Source organism: Leptidea sinapis, chromosome 5 (assembly GCF_905404315.1).
Source record: "Leptidea sinapis chromosome 5, ilLepSina1.1, whole genome shotgun sequence".
NCBI classification, from domain to species: domain Eukaryota; kingdom Metazoa; phylum Arthropoda; class Insecta; order Lepidoptera; family Pieridae; genus Leptidea; species Leptidea sinapis.
In genome coordinates, this window is record NC_066269.1 from 827,218 (window position 1) to 843,566 (window position 16,349).

Below are 16,349 nucleotides of genomic sequence, written 5' to 3' on the forward strand. Positions count from 1 at the left end.
TTGGCCTTTTCTCAGACCTACCCGATATGCACACAAAATTTCATACAAATCGGTTCAGCCGTGGACAGGGACACGAGAATTTTATATATTAGATTGATCTACGCGCGAACATCTGTCATAGAATTATGGATGGGTTATTATCGCGGCGCGGTCTGCTTATCTCAATATTTGTTATGTTATAATACACTCAGTCACTGTGCGAATGTTGAGCCAGTAGAGTGAAGTGAAAGTATAAAAGTGAAGTGATTTTAATATTGAAGACGACGAGTAAGGTATATTGTTGCAACAGAGGATGGTTGGCGGTGATCACTTAACTATTTTTATACAAAAAATCTCTGAATATTGATAAATTGTTCGCAAACTTTTGAATTGCAGTGAAAAACCAATAACAGTGCGATTTTTTGGTAGGCTTAACGTCGGTAGTAAGCCTGCATACGCATTTAATTTTTGTAATTGTAAGTTTGGATATGTTAGTTAAATATTATACAAAATTTAAATGTTTTATTTATAGAGTTGTATAATATTAACAAAGGTGTACTCGATAATGATTGTAGTACCTACGTTATGATAATTCCTGTTTCCGCCCACATACTATATTGAGACGTCACTTACATAGATATAAACCTAAATAATGTTTCATTTAAATATATTAAAGTAAAATGCAATGTTATCTGACTGGATATTATTTTAATTTGAAATGTATGTGGATTATTGAAATATTTTATATCATGATAATTTCTGTGTGAATATATTTTCATTGACACATATTATAATAATTTGTAAGAGCTATTTACCACATCTATTCTATTTGCCATGTTTTATGCAAATAAAGAATTATGATTTTGTTTTTCATTCATGTGAAAATATAAGTGCATGGAAATTAATATAAATCTGTTAAATTAGAAATTCGTTTCGTAAATAGGGATAGTATTATTTCAATAGGCAATTTTTTATTTTTAAATATACTTATATTCTAAAATGATCGTAAATATGCCAAGCCAACTGGTTTTTTATTTTTTCAAAAAAAATTCAATTATGCTAAGAAAGTTGCACCAAAAAGGGAACCGCCATGATCAAGACGTCATAATAACATAAACAAAGAAACGTGCCGTGCAATCCTTATTGATTTTTGTAAACAAAAAAATTGCCTTTCATAGTCCGCGCCGTTGGTGTGTTGCTAAAAACAAATTGTTTCTGCTATAGTGATGTCACAAAATGGTGGTTGGCGTTTTCGGTCACATGACATACAGATAATACAAATATGAAATTAAATTCTTAAGTTTCTATTACAAATTAGTACTGAATGCGTTGTTCTTGTGGTAATAACACTATAATTAAAATACTTTCATAACTTAATTTTTGAACTTTTAATTTTTCAAATTCAGCAAGGAAACATTAAAAATTATGTAAATTATACATTTATGAGTGTTTTCCCGAAAGCCGATTTCAATTTGCCACAAACTTGCCCTATCTTATTGACTTCCACTAGCATCGGACCTTTCATACGAGTACTCCTACTATTGGAACCCTAGCCAAGTCTAGGATAACATCTGCGATCAAAGATTCAAATTCCAATATTTTTAATCGAAATAGGATTTAAAATCACTTATTTAACGTCAAAAAAGTACCACCCATTCAAAGTAATGTGCCTCAGACCTGAGAAGATAAAGAAGACAGACGGAAGAAACCACTGCGCTTTCTTAACTTTGTTACATTATTTTGTAGAAACGTTTTCAAACAATTCTTTTGAATTTAAAATTTTCTGGCAACATATTGTAAAAGTACATCGCCCAACAAAAGACTTACTAACTTGATTTATCCGAGTAGGCAAAACAAATTTACGATTGTTCCTCGTGTTAACATTATGATTGTCGCAGTTTCTAGCTAATTCGTTAATGTGCTTATGAAAATTAGGAACATATTGAGATGCAATATTGTTTTTAAATCCTCGAAATGCGTGATGAGTAATAATTGTTTTGTATATTGTAGGTTGTTTCGCAAAGGCTTTCGAAAGGATCCCACGTTCGATGGCGTCGTCGGTGGTGGGCGAGTCGAGTGCGGCGCCGTCCATGACGGGGTCGCTGACGGAGGCCGGGCCCGGGCCCCTGCCGCCCGCCATGCAGCTGCTGCACGTGCTGGAGTGTACGGTCCACATCAAGGAGACGGACGCCAAGGTACCACACACATGTATTAACGATGCGGGACTCGAACCCGCTACCACCAGAGAGTTGAACAAGACATACCAACATTTACCAACCACGCGTCACTCCAACGTCATCTTACTCGTGTAACGACTTCTGAGTATATTTGATGCTACAATCTACATAAATTGTAATTAAAATAATTTGAAAATCGTTGAAGCTGTATAAAAGGCAATTATTTTCTCAAAATTGGATTCCTTTACAATTCTTTTCGATGTCACTTCTTATATTATTGTAACACTAGAGATAAGGGATTGCTTGTAACTAATTCTAGTAGGCTTCATAAGATACATATTAGCTTTAAGGGTAAATGTATACACTTCTATAATAAAGTCCCAGCCACTGTTCAGGCATTATCTATAAATAAATTTAAATATTTTATAAAACAAATGGCTCTGTCGTAAATCCTATTACTCCACAGCTGAATATCTAAATGATCGGACGGATCTAAGGATCAATGTGATTATTTTATAGCGATAGAAATGACTGTACAATATTGTATATTTATATTGAAAAGAGCGCAAAAATAATGCTGGGAGGGTTTCTTGCACCGCTTCTTCTCTCTCAAAGCGCCATCTATTTCCGAAGCGGTGGTAATATCTAGTATATTAAAAATGACATCAAAAAGAATTCTAAAGGAACCAATTTTGAAAATATAAATGCCTTTTATGTTGAAAAAGAGTGACAATGAGCTTCTCACCACTCCCTCTCATTAAAGCTCAACTTCTTCCGAAGCTGTGTATGTAAATGGTAAAAAGAATGGAAACTTGACATTCATTAGTGTCATTTCCTTAACCTATATAAATAAATAATAAATATATAAATATAATAAAATAAATAATGTTCCTTCGTCCCTTCGTCTATCCACCGTTGGACGGTCGCGCACAAAGTTATCAGAGTATAGGGACTAACCCGTCTATTCAGCATGTCTGGTATCAGAAGACACTATCACTGAGGCAGTTCCAGATTCTTCAAAACCTCAAAAGATCTGTTATTTCGTACATATTTCAGCGGTATTGTCTTAACAATATAACACCAGATGCGACATTTGCCCGTTCGCTCCCTTTAATAATATCTAAAACATGCACATGGGCCTTACAGCGAGTATAATTTATCATCTTACTCTTCGACGTTTAAGAAAATTATTAAATGATGTCCGAATGCATTATTCACAATGGACTATCAATAAGCGAAGTTACTATATATTTAAGTGTTATAACATTTTTATATATTTATTTTGGAAACTTTACTAGTTGAAGGAGTTATTCCCGATTGTACTTGTTTTGTTAAGATTGTTCATATTATAAAACATACTGTTTGTTTTTTTTGCATAAATAAATAAAATAAATAAATATTTCCAGGGAACATACAGCCACGTCCCTAAGGAGCGGCTGGGGTTCAAGCTGCGCGGCGGCATTGACAAGCAGGTCACCATCAACGTCAAACAGGTCACCAGTAACCTGGATACTGAAGTGGACGATATGACGGTACGATTGGACGCTCATACACTTACAGTATCTGATCACTCATTTCATTTATTATTATTATTATTTTAGTTCCTGGATGTCCATCAACAGTGTATCTCCATCACGATCGGTCCTGAGCATCTCTCTTAATTTCACTCCAGGTCTTTCCGTTGTCATTCGCTTCGTCAATGACTGTCCGCCGCCAGGTTTGCTTGTTGTTGGACGGCCGCGATCTGTTCTCTAGTTGTACATTATTTAGGATCTAATCTGAGGCTCAAGATAATCCACAATAGGTAGTTTTTGACGTTCAATAAGTGATTTTAAATCCTATGTTGAAATTATAATTTGAATACCATCTGGGTGCAACGGAAGACTGATGATCATATGCATTATGCTGAAATAAAACTCAATTTTGTAATTGAATATATCGTTACATCAAATGTTCGTTTCAAAAGAGTTCCATAGGTACGTACTGGTGTTATAGAAGCTTGACCTTGTAGTTGTTTACAAAAATGTGTTTTTCTCGTTAATATTTCCCACACTGTTCGACATAATTCTAATATTATTCTTACCAGTATATAGGATTGCGCGTTTATTCATTGATTCATTCGGTAACTGAGCGGTCAAGTGAATTGTCTTGGCGGTACTTATACTAGTATTTAGTGTTATTAGTACAAAAGGAATACTCCTTTAGTAATATACTTACTGCTACGACGTGAAATAAATTTTCGCTGAATTATGCTGCTATTTCCGAACTCTGTACATTCTCGCGCACACGTAATAATACAATAATAAACGTCAAAAACCATTGCAAACTAGGTTTTTACGTAGAAATTGATCTCAATTTTCATATGCATGTAGTATAGGAAACGATTATCTGCCACATTCAAGCGAACACCAATATAAAAATACCAATACATTTTCCCGTAGATGAGTTGGAAAAAAAAAACACCAAAACATTAATTAGATTGGTTATTGAAATGCCAGAGTTAAGGTTATTTGTGATCATTGTATTATATTAAGAAATTTTGTCACTTTGTTGATTCATGCTCGCATTGCTTGTGATTGAGTCGTGGAGCGGGTCGTTTATAAAAATCCTGACGCTGTATTATGATGGTAGTACACTATCCGTGTGTGCTCTCCATGTTTCGCCGAGAGCACGTGCGCACGAAGTCGAATGACGAGTGCGAGTTGCGACCTACACTCTCGTTATTTTCAGTACGGTTGCGAATACTGAATAGAATGGATGCGTTACAAGTTACTCTATGTGCTAACAGTTGATTAAAATTATGTACAAGAATAATCTCCCCTTAATCATATATGAGACGTCTACTCAGTAAGAAAGCTTACGGCTGCGATAAACTAACTCGCGCGAGAATGTACAGAAATGGATTCACGTCGCCTCGCGAGCATTAGTGAAGTCTTTTGACTCGCGCTCAAAAAACCGACTTGGAGCGATAAGCATACCAGGCGCGAGTAGACTCTGAGCGACGAAGCGAACCACTCGACGAAGAAGTACAGCCAACATTAGGTTTGCTTGTTACTTCTTCTCATCCAATCTCATAGCTGTAATTTTTTGCCACTTTGTAATGCCAGACCCTGGATTGGGTTTGTCAACCACGTTAACCAGGAATAGAGTAAAGTAACTAGGTTATCATCGTCAGACACGATGCGGTTTATATTGTCTAGACCCTCACATGAATTAGTAGCAAACGACAATAAAAATAATTTTCTATTACAGACTTCATACACTGGTGGTTTATATATCGAAAGATGTTTTGGAATACTGCTAGCACCGGGCAGAAGTGTAAAGCACTCCGACATGCAGTTGCTTGAAATGGTGAGATTTCATTTCATATATTTCTTTCCAATTTTATTACTGTGACATTGCTTAGTAACACCACACTTATGTGGTCTGTCAATATCTTGACAAAAACACTTAGTAAAGTAAACTTAGTATATATATATAAATTAAAACTTAGTATATATATAAAAAAATTAATTAAAGTATATATATATAAATGAATTGCTGTTCGTTAGTCTCGCTAATACTCGGGAACGGCTGGATCGATGGAGTTAATTTTGGTCTTGAATAATTTGTGGAAGTCCAGAGAAGAATAATGAAATAAATATGAAAATGCTCGGTATTAAATAAAAACAACAATTTTGTTTTTCCTTTGATGTGTCCCCGTCGTTCAGAAATCAAACTTATTAGAATTTTTATATCTTTCTAACTTTCTCAGGAGGTAAAAAATAAACTGAATTTTGGCTAACTATAATAAAATAGTTGGTAGATTAACTACAGTTGTTAATTCTCTATCAGATTATTTATGTAGATTGATAAATCTTATATAATTTATAATTATTGTAAGGCGTTAAAATATTACATAAGTTTACTTTACTAAGTGTTTATATATATATATATATCTACTTTATTATGCAACATAAAAGTACAAATTACAACCAACTATACGTACGGCACGCTATGATGGCCGTTTGTCCACTCATTAAGTTTCGTATTAATTAATAATTACATTGAAGGAGTAAATTACTGTTCTTTATTGTCAAAAGTGACGTGCAGTTAGTCATAAAAATTTATCGAATGTATAATTTAAGGACACAAAATTTATTAATTACATTGATTTTTAAACTATATTAGGGTCCCGAGAACATTTATTTTTTATTTTTATAAGATTATAATTATTGGTGTACTTATTTACCACAAAACACGGCCTTTGTTTTTCGAAATTATTTTTTTTTTAAATAAAATCTAACATAGGATCGCTGGCCAGCACAATTACAACCTCCGGTAAACTCGCGTCAATGCTCAATGCAAAACAAAGCAGTTTCGACTTGACGTTGCTTTGTAAACTACAATTTGTGAGTGCACTGCGATTGTGATATAGTTTTGACCTGGCTTTGGATTTCGGATATTGATACTGCATTACTGTTGACCCTTGGTCGTTAATTTGGACTCTGTTTACGCCTTTTGTTGTGGATTTCGTCGATATGGCGGAACATACGCAGATAACTGTTCTAAACAGCCAGACACGTGAGTTCGTTACACGCCTTTGTAACTATTTCGAGCTTCAATCTCAAAATGGAGGGCCAATTTTACCTATAACTTCAGTGGTTGAACGCGTAACTGATGCGCTTAATATTGGATAACGAACTGTTAGACGAATAACTAAAGAAAAATATGGCGAGACTGGCACAGAAGAAAATAAACTTCACACATCAAAAAAGAGAAAACGAGCAGAACCAGTCGTAGGCATCGATAGCTTTGATGCCGATGCCATCCGAAGACATGTGTACGGTTACTATTTACGGAAGGAGTATCCAACAAGAAAAAAATTAGTGCTATCACTGAAGGAAGCTGTAATCCAGTTTCTAAATCTTTCTTCGGTGGGGAAAGGTCTTTAACGAATATTTTGCAAAATATTGATGGTTTTTTTTTTTTTATGGAATAGGAGGACCAACGAGCGTACGGATCACCTGTTGTTAAGTGATCACCGCCGCCCACAATCTCTTGCAACACCAGAGGAATCACAGGAGCGTTGCCGGCCTTTAAGGAAGGTGTACGCGCTTTTTTTGAAGGTACCCATGTCGTATCGTCCCGGAAACACCGCACAAGGAAGCTCATTCCACAGCTTTGTAGTACGTGGTGGTGGAAGAAAGCTCCTTGAAAACCGCACTGTGGAGGACCGCCATACATCCAGATGGTGATGATGATATCCTAACTTGTGGCGTGTCGTGCGAAGGTGGAATTCGGCGGCAGGAATCAGGTTAAACAGCTCTTCGGAACACTCCCCGTGATAAATGCGGTAGAAGACACACAATGAAGCGACGTCTCTACGCAACGCCAAGTGATCCAGCCGTTCACAGAGCACTGGGTCCCCGACAATTCGAGCTGCTCTGCGTTGCACGCGGTCAAATGGATCGAGCTGATACTGGGGTGCGCCAGACCAGAGATGACAGCGATACTCCATGTGTGGCCGGACCTGCGCTTTGTAGAGCGCTAGTATGTGGGCCGGCTTGAAGTATTGCCGTGCTCTATCTATGACGCCCAGTTTCTTCGGAGCTAATTCGTGGCCGCGAAATTGGCAATTGCTCGAGATTTCGAGACCCAGAATTCCGATACTAGGCGAGGCTGTAAGGGATGTACCTATTGTCGAAGAGCGGTGATACGACAAATGGGTTTTTTTTAGTGGTAAACGTGCAAACTTGAGTCTTCTGGCGGTTAAATTGGACAAGGTTCAATTTTCCCCATTCCGCGACCTTCTCAAGAGAGGACTCGATAGAAGACACAAGTTTCTCCCGGCACTGGTCGACGATTTCCCGTGAGAGACCTGCATGGCCCGTGTATATGGCATCACCAGTGCTGTCGTCTGCATAGCAATCAATGTTGGAGGTGTCCAACATATCATTGATATGCAGAAGAAACAGCGTGGGAGACAGCACACAGCCTTGGGGCACTCCAGCATTCACGGGCTTCGGGTTCGAGCAATATCCGTCGACAAACGGGAAGCCCAAATGATGGAAGTTTTGCGAGGAGCGCCTTGTGCCATACACGATCAAAGGTCTTCGCTATATCCAGGCTAACTGCCAGGCCTTCCCCCTTGCTTTCAATAGCCGCAGCCCATCTATGTGTCAGGTATACCAGAAGATCACCTGCCGACCGACCATGGCGAAACCCGTATTGTCGGTCGTTGATCAACTGGTGACCCTCTAGGTATACCAAGAGCTGACGGCTAATTATGCTCTCCATGATTTTGGAGAGCAGGGAGGTAATAGCAATAGGCCTGTAGTTTGCCGGATCCGAACTGTCTCCTTTTTTTTGGATCGGATGGACAAGGGCTGACTTCCATGAGTCAGGGACTACGCCTTTAGAATAAGAGTGCCGGAATAAACGCGTTAGCACCGGCGTCAACTCAGGGGCACACGTTCTAAGCACGATTGGAGAAATGCCATCCGGCCCGCTCGACTTCCTGACGTCCAACAAAAACAGAGCTCGCCTAACAGTTTTCTGTCTGAACTGTACTTCAGGCATAGAGCTCTGACACCGCGGGATGGTCGGCGGTGTTTTTCCGTTGTCGTCAAGAGTCGAGTTGGAGGCGAAAAGAGTGCACAAGAGATCGGCTTTCTCTTTTGCCGTATGGGCCAGGGTGTCATTCGTCATGTGCAACGGCGGCATGGACGGCTGGCTGAAGTTACCAAGAGCAGCTTTCGACAACGACCAGAACTTGCGTGTTCCGGTCAGGTAACTGGAAAGCTGCTCGCCGATTTTGACGACGTGTTTTGATTTTGCACGGGCGATTTGCCGCTTAAAAAATCTGGAGGCACGGTTGTATTTCCTCTTAAGAACTATGCAGTTCGGATCCTTTGTGCCCATCGCCGCAACCCAAGCTCGATACGCCTGTTTTTTGCAGTCAGATGCTGCTTTAACTGACGCATCGAACCAGGGCTGTGATCTGCTACCGATGGGTACTACAGAGTTTGGTATAAAAATATCCATACCCTGTAGTATCACATCGGCTACTGCAACGGCGCAGTCACTAGGATCATCCGAAGGGAAACAAACCCTGCTCCAAGGGTAGGATGCAAAAAAGGAACGCATCCTATCCCAATCTGCTGACTTGTAGTGCCAAACGCGGCGGGTCGTTGGTGGTCTGCGACGTTGGCGTGATGGCAAGATAAAGTTTTTTACGGCAAGTGTAAGAAATTGAAGATTGGAAAAATGTTGTGGTTTTGAATGAAACATGGCCTAATGCTAACCATACTGTAAACCGTTCTTGGACCGATAACACTGCAGCATCTACGTCCAAAGTTCAACGGGTTTGTCGAAGGTTCTCTCATGGCTTTTGCGTCAAAAACCACTGGAGACTATCATTAAGAAATGAATGGAGAAAAGTTTAGCTCCGTGAACCATCTATTATAATTATGGACAACGCCCCATACCACTCGATGCAAATTGACAAGCCACCTGCCCAATCCCAAAAGAAAGCTGACATCGTCGCATGGCCTCAAAATAAAAGCGTAGATGCAAACATAAATATGTTAAAAGCGAAATTAGTACATCTTTTAAAAGAAAACAAACCAACCCCCATTTACCACATTACACCTTTCTAAAAGGCTGGCAACGCTCCTGTGATTCCTATGGTGTTGCAAGAGAATATGGGCGGCGGTGATCACTTAATATCAGGTGACCTCAGCGCTCGTTCGTCCTCCTATTCCATAAAAAAGTGCCCATGTCGCGTAGACTTAAATACACCTTACTTGGAAGCGTTCCACGGTTTTCCCGAACGGATACGACTTATTACGACTTATATTGTTGCGGATATCGATGGGCGGTTGCCTCACCTTTCCTCATCCCGTGCTCCTCTTGCCCGTTTGCCCCCTCTTATAAAAAAAGCTCAATCGACTGTTTACTTATGACATGGGTGCCATAATAAATATCCCGTGCACATTTGTTTAAACGCTGACACAAAGGAATGGCCAAGGTGTATCAATTACCATCAGCCTTGTCTGTCGCAGGTGAGTGGTTCGTCGGGCGGTACAGGGTGCTCCGTGTGCGCGCTGTGGAACGCCGGCGAGGCGCCGCTAGCCGCCTTCAACGTGGCGAGCGGGGACGGGGCGCCGCTACACATGTCACTGGCGCTCGACCTGGTCATACGGGGCATCCGGGACCCGCTGCGGTGAGTCGTTACACACCTCTGAACGTGGCGAGCGGGGACGGGGCGCCGCTACACATGTCACTGGCGCTCGACCTGGTCATACGGGGCATCCGGGACCCGCTGCGGTGAGTCGTTACACACCTCTGAACGTGGCGAGCGGGGACGGGGCGCCGCTACACATGTCACTGGCGCTCGACCTGGTCATACGGGGCATCCGGGACCCGCTGCGGTGAGTCGTTACACACCTCTGAACGTGGCGAGCGGGGACGGGGCGCCGCTACACATGTCACTGGCGCTCGACCTGGTCATACGGGGCATCCGGGACCCGCTGCGGTGAGTCGTTACACACCTCTGAACGTGGCGAGCGGGGACGGGGCGCCGCTACACATGTCACTGGCGCTCGACCTGGTCATACGGGGCATCCGGGACCCGCTGCGGTGAGTCGTTACACACCTCTGAATGTGGCGAGCGGGGACGGGGCGCCGCTACACATGTCACTGGCGCTCGACCTGGTCATACGGGGCATCCGGGACCCGCTGCGGTGAGTCGTTACACACCTCTGAACGTGGCGAGCGGGGACGGGGCGCCGCTACACATGTCACTGGCGCTCGACCTGGTCATACGGGGCATCCGGGACCCGCTGCGGTGAGTCGTTACACACCTCTGAATGTGGCGAGCGGGGACGGGGCGCCGCTACACATGTCACTGGCGCTCGACCTGGTCATACGGGGCATCCGGGACCCGCTGCGGTGAGTCGTTACACACCTCTGAACGTGGCGAGCGGGGACGGGGCGCCGCTACACATGTCACTGGCGCTCGACCTGGTCATACGGGGCATCCGGGACCCGCTGCGGTGAGTCGTTACACACCTCTGAACGTGGCGAGCGGGGACGGGGCGCCGCTACACATGTCACTGGCGCTCGACCTGGTCATACGGGGCATCCGGGACCCGCTGCGGTGAGTCGTTACACACCTCTGAACGTGGCGAGCGGGGACGGGGCGCCGCTACACATGTCACTGGCGCTCGACCTGGTCATACGGGGCATCCGGGACCCGCTGCGGTGAGTCGTTACACACCTCTGAACGTGGCGAGCGGGGACGGGGCGCCGCTACACATGTCACTGGCGCTCGACCTGGTCATACGGGGCATCCGGGACCCGCTGCGGTGAGTCGTTACACACCTCTGAACGTGGCGAGCGGGGACGGGGCGCCGCTACACATGTCACTGGCGCTCGACCTGGTCATACGGGGCATCCGGGACCCGCTGCGGTGAGTCGTTACACACCTCTGAACGTGGCGAGCGGGGACGGGGCGCCGCTACACATGTCACTGGCGCTCGACCTGGTCATACGGGGCATCCGGGACCCGCTGCGGTGAGTCGTTACACACCTCTGAACGTGGCGAGCGGGGACGGGGCGCCGCTACACATGTCACTGGCGCTCGACCTGGTCATACGGGGCATCCGGGACCCGCTGCGGTGAGTCGTTACACACCTCTGAACGTGGCGAGCGGGGACGGGGCGCCGCTACACATGTCACTGGCGCTCGACCTGGTCTATTGTTACTTTTCTATAAAGGATTAAATTAATACAGTCACTCACACCTGGGTCGTGCGCATAGGCCCTCAGGGGCCTCGGGGTAACTGTTCGGAGCGATGGCGCCTTTCAGTGATATAATCGCCGCCTGCAACTACAGGCGGGGCACTGGGTAGGACCGATTGGTCCAAATACAGTCACTTAAAAATTAATCGAAATAGGTAATATTAATATAATCTCTGTAGCGTGTTTCAGTGAATCCACAATAAATCTTGATAAAGTTACCTTTTCTGTAGTATGGTATTAAAACACACTGTTTTAAACCGACTTCAAAAAGGAGGAGGTTATCAATTCGATCGGTTTTATTTTATGTATGTACATCGATTACTCTGAGATTTATGATCCTATTTACGTATTTTTTTTGCAACCATTAACTTTGTAAACTAGCGACAATAGACAAACACTCTCCTCGTTACAGCGAGACTAAATTTAAAATGTTCATGTGTGCTTGTTTTACAGATGTGTTAGTGAGTTAGTGAAGTGTGTAGTATTTTGCTTTTGGTCAATATCTATGACAAATATCGATAAAGAGCGTCATATTTACGTTTACAATATTTTATTTTCTAACACATATTTTTTTATTAATATAATCTTTATTAAATAGAGTGTTTACCACGTATATAAAATGTAATACAAAATATTTTAAGCACTACGAAAGCAGTATAGAAGAATCAGTGTGAAATGTTTCTTAATTTGAATTGTTTCTGTAGATAACAACACACCCCCTTATTCATAATAGTCTGCTAACTTAAAGCATTGCTAATTCTCACTCTTTGTTCTTCTATTGACCTAAGTCAGAATGAGAAATAACACTCTGTAGCAGCTGTTTTAAGTTAGCGGACCATTATCAATAAGGGGGACAATGTTATTCAGAACCCGACACCATTATATTTTTTTAATTAAAATCCGTTAAAGCACAGATGAATTACGGCAAAAACACTAAAATTAAAATGGGGTCTAATTTGACAGGAGACTAATGGACACTAAATTGTTTCAAAACGGTTTCACGATCCATGTATTTGGTCTCTTTCTCACACCTAGTGTAATATCAAAGGAAAAGCAACTTAAAACCACATACTAATATTAATTCAGTAAAAAACATATCAAAAGCATTTAGGTGATAAGATATACGAACAATATTACCAACTAAATAAATTATGATATTGTTAACAATAAAAGATATTGATACTGCATATAATATGTCCGTCTCTTGTTATCATTTGGCGTTATGTATCTTTGCGTTCTTGTTGACGATTGAATTGATTTTATTGCTCTTTATACAGAGTGATTTTTTTTGAACAATGTAACACTATTAGAACGACGAGGAGGGTGAATAATAAATATTTTTATATCCATGTTCATTATCACACGCACTTCGTTAAATACAAAAAAATAAAAGCACATTTTTAATTGTTAAATATATCTTTTCTTATACAGGTTGGTAATAGAAACTCCAGTGAAAGTATTTCCGCCCACGGAGAGATTCTGGTACTACTCGAAGAGACCGCTAGTTCAACAGTTTTATATTAATTTGAAAGAGGTAAATCGTCATTTTTTTTTCGCCACTAATTTATTGTCACACATCTAAAGAAGCAAATTAGATTATTGTGGAAAATTAGTTAGGTCTCAGTGCAAAAAACAATTACCTAAGAAATTGTGCTGTAATGAACTTTAACTTGTCCGGATATTATTTTAAATTAGATGGAATACAGTAATAAAACTACATAATCTATATATTATATATTAATCTTTTGAGAAACGAAATTTAGACGAGATATATTTAAGGTCTGGACTTTTATCGAAATGTCAGGCTTTTTGTAAGAACTTTTCGAATTACTTAATGGGAACCCTAACTGTGGTTTTGATTTCAAAATGCGATTCATATAGAGTGGCGTGCGGAACATGTCTCATATGTTGTCTGTTGTCTGCAGTCAGTAGACTCCCTCGGCCAGCTGCAGTACGAGGTGGCCAGTTCGGAGACGTCGGGTGAACTAGACCGGTCGCGACTGAACCTGCCGCTGTCTCTGTCCAGCCTGCTGCCCTCCCCGCTGTCCACGGCCCCCGCGCCGCCGTCGCCCTCCGAACCAGACTCGGGTGAGATCTAGCACGTTGACATTTAACAACATGTTTGTATAAATTATTAAAACTTCATACCTCACGCGATAATAGCAAATGCAATTGTAGGAAATTGATGGTATGTGATCACGAGGATACTCTCAGACGAATCAACAAGACCGTTGCCAATAAGATTGGTGCCGTGGTGTGGTAAGTGCCGAGTAATCGTACATATCAATTTGAAAACCGAATCACTTTGGTACATACGTGGGTGGCGAGAACGAACGAGACTTGGTAGTGAGATTCAGTGGTTCTATCCGTAGCGCCGGCGACGTTGATTGATGATTGATGTGTTAAAGGTAGATTTTGGAGATGAGACCAATAGAAAAAGTAAAAAGAATGTGGTGGCTCAATCTTCGTTGTTCCTTATTCTTCGTCTTGGAATCCACATCCGGAAGGGAGACATTTTCTCAAAACATAGGATACTTTCTGACTCTTTGTTACGTTTTGTAACAATCAGACGAGAACGATGAAGCCATATGCAGATAAAAATTGATTTCAAACCTGCGTTAAAATACTTGGCCACATTGAGAAATAAAATAAATGTGATATAAATATATTGCAGACGGCGATGAACCTTTGCTGAGCGGCACTGGCGAGGTATCCAAAGACTGCGGCGTCGATGTACTCGAGAATTGGGCGCAAGTACTCAGGAGGTATTATTATTATTATTCACAATTACTAAATCATGTATAATTCGAGACTCATAACAGTGTGTCAAACCAAGTTTGATCTAAGTTACTAGTATACAAATACATGTATAGATTACCTATTATTAGCCATTTAGCGTCCACATGAGTTATCAGTCATTCCAACTTTAAGAAATTTATAGCGGTGGGGTATTTTTCTCGAAGATGCGCGATTACTATATTAAGAATCCTGTAGAAAATCATGCAATTCTATGATTTATATGGGAATCAGTAACGGAACAAGTGACAATATGATCTAAGCCGTTATGCACCATAAAACGACCTCTTAGGCTTTAGGGCATACATTTTCCATAGTATAGTAGTAATAATATATTTAAACAGCCTGGCGCCTATTGCATAAGTTTACTAATAATACTAGAAAATAATAAGAGTTACGAGCTAATGGTTTACAAGTCATACTAATTTGTATTGCATAACAATTTTTTTTGCTATTTATATAAGAATATAAATGTTGCTTAAATTGCTCATAATTTTTCTAATCTACAATTTATATGATCTCAACTTACAAATTCTAATGTATTCTGTTGCATAATGTATTTATCCGAACTGGTAATATTGATGCTAATATTATCAGCAAAACATCTGTATGTGTGAGGGTGAAGCTTTTGCACTAGGTATTTTTTTATCCAATAAAAAATGGCGGCAATTTGAATATTGCTAATATATTGTTGTCGGCAACTAACAAGCCTTTAACCTGTAGCATCTCAATACAAACATAATTCAATCTTGTGAAAAATTGAAAATGTGCATTTTCGATCAACTAATACTTTAATAACATGGTGCGGCTTAGGTACGTATAAATGTTTCAAATCAAAATCACAATATATTTATTTGTATACAGTCATTTACAATCACATATGAAACCCTCCTGGTAGATTTAGATAATCTGTGTTAGAAGAGAATCGCTCATTGCAAGTTATACAAAACAAAACTAAAAACTAAAAGTAAGGAAGTTATTGTCTCTAGTGAACTGGATTATAAAGAAACAAAACCAGTTATCTGGCAGCCCGGGCTATCGCATGCGAAATGAGTCATTAATTTCAATGTGGATCAAGTTGCATTAGCATCATGCTAGCCGTAGGTACTCAGCCGGACGACCACATAAACATGGGAGTTAGGATCATGTATAATATATTTTTTATGATATAAATAAAGTTTATAGTAATGATGTACAATATATCAAACATTGTATTTACTTATATTGAAACATAGGAACTTACATAAATATAACATCTTAACAATATATATATATATTAAACCTATATAAAAATATACACACCGGCACAATTAGCGGAACAGAAAAAAAAGTGAGACTATGAGATAATAACGCATATATTTGACGAAAATGTAATTAGACACAAAATAACAAATTGATTAACATCTTTTAACAACGACTTTGAAAAGTATTCGTTATTTTATAGTTAGTGTTTCCCCCTCTTGCTCTGATTACGGTTTCCATTCGTCTGGGCATGCTACAGATTATGTTATCGATGATTTCTTGAGGCAACCGCTCCCACTCCTCAAGTAATGCGTTTCCAAGTTCATTCAGATTGCTGGGGGGTGGCATTCTGGATTTAACCCTTCTTTTT

At 40.7% G+C, this 16,349-nt stretch overlaps 1 protein-coding gene and 1 long non-coding RNA gene across 5 annotated transcripts in view; one reads left to right on the forward strand and one right to left on the reverse strand.

Moving 5' to 3' along the window:
* Nucleotides 1-16,349, forward strand: part of LOC126964637 (rab GTPase-activating protein 1) — an 81,340-nt gene that overhangs the window by 36,515 nt on the left and 28,476 nt on the right. For all 4 annotated transcript variants that reach the window (XM_050807864.1, XM_050807863.1, XM_050807865.1 and 1 more), the window contains 7 exons: nucleotides 1,990-2,174; nucleotides 3,563-3,688; nucleotides 5,409-5,507; nucleotides 10,202-10,362; nucleotides 13,373-13,475; nucleotides 13,867-14,029; nucleotides 14,616-14,706. In XM_050807864.1, coding sequence (XP_050663821.1) covers nucleotides 1,990-2,174; nucleotides 3,563-3,688; nucleotides 5,409-5,507; nucleotides 10,202-10,362; nucleotides 13,373-13,475; nucleotides 13,867-14,029; nucleotides 14,616-14,706 — 928 coding nt within the window. The remainder of the gene's footprint in view (nucleotides 1-1,989; nucleotides 2,175-3,562; nucleotides 3,689-5,408; nucleotides 5,508-10,201; nucleotides 10,363-13,372; nucleotides 13,476-13,866; nucleotides 14,030-14,615; nucleotides 14,707-16,349) is intronic.
* Nucleotides 10,657-11,150, reverse strand: LOC126964703 (uncharacterized). Its single transcript, XR_007729421.1, has 3 exons — nucleotides 11,059-11,150; nucleotides 10,851-10,954; nucleotides 10,657-10,746 (listed from the first exon to the last, which is right to left on the reverse strand). It is a non-coding gene; the product is annotated as an uncharacterized LOC126964703 (long non-coding RNA).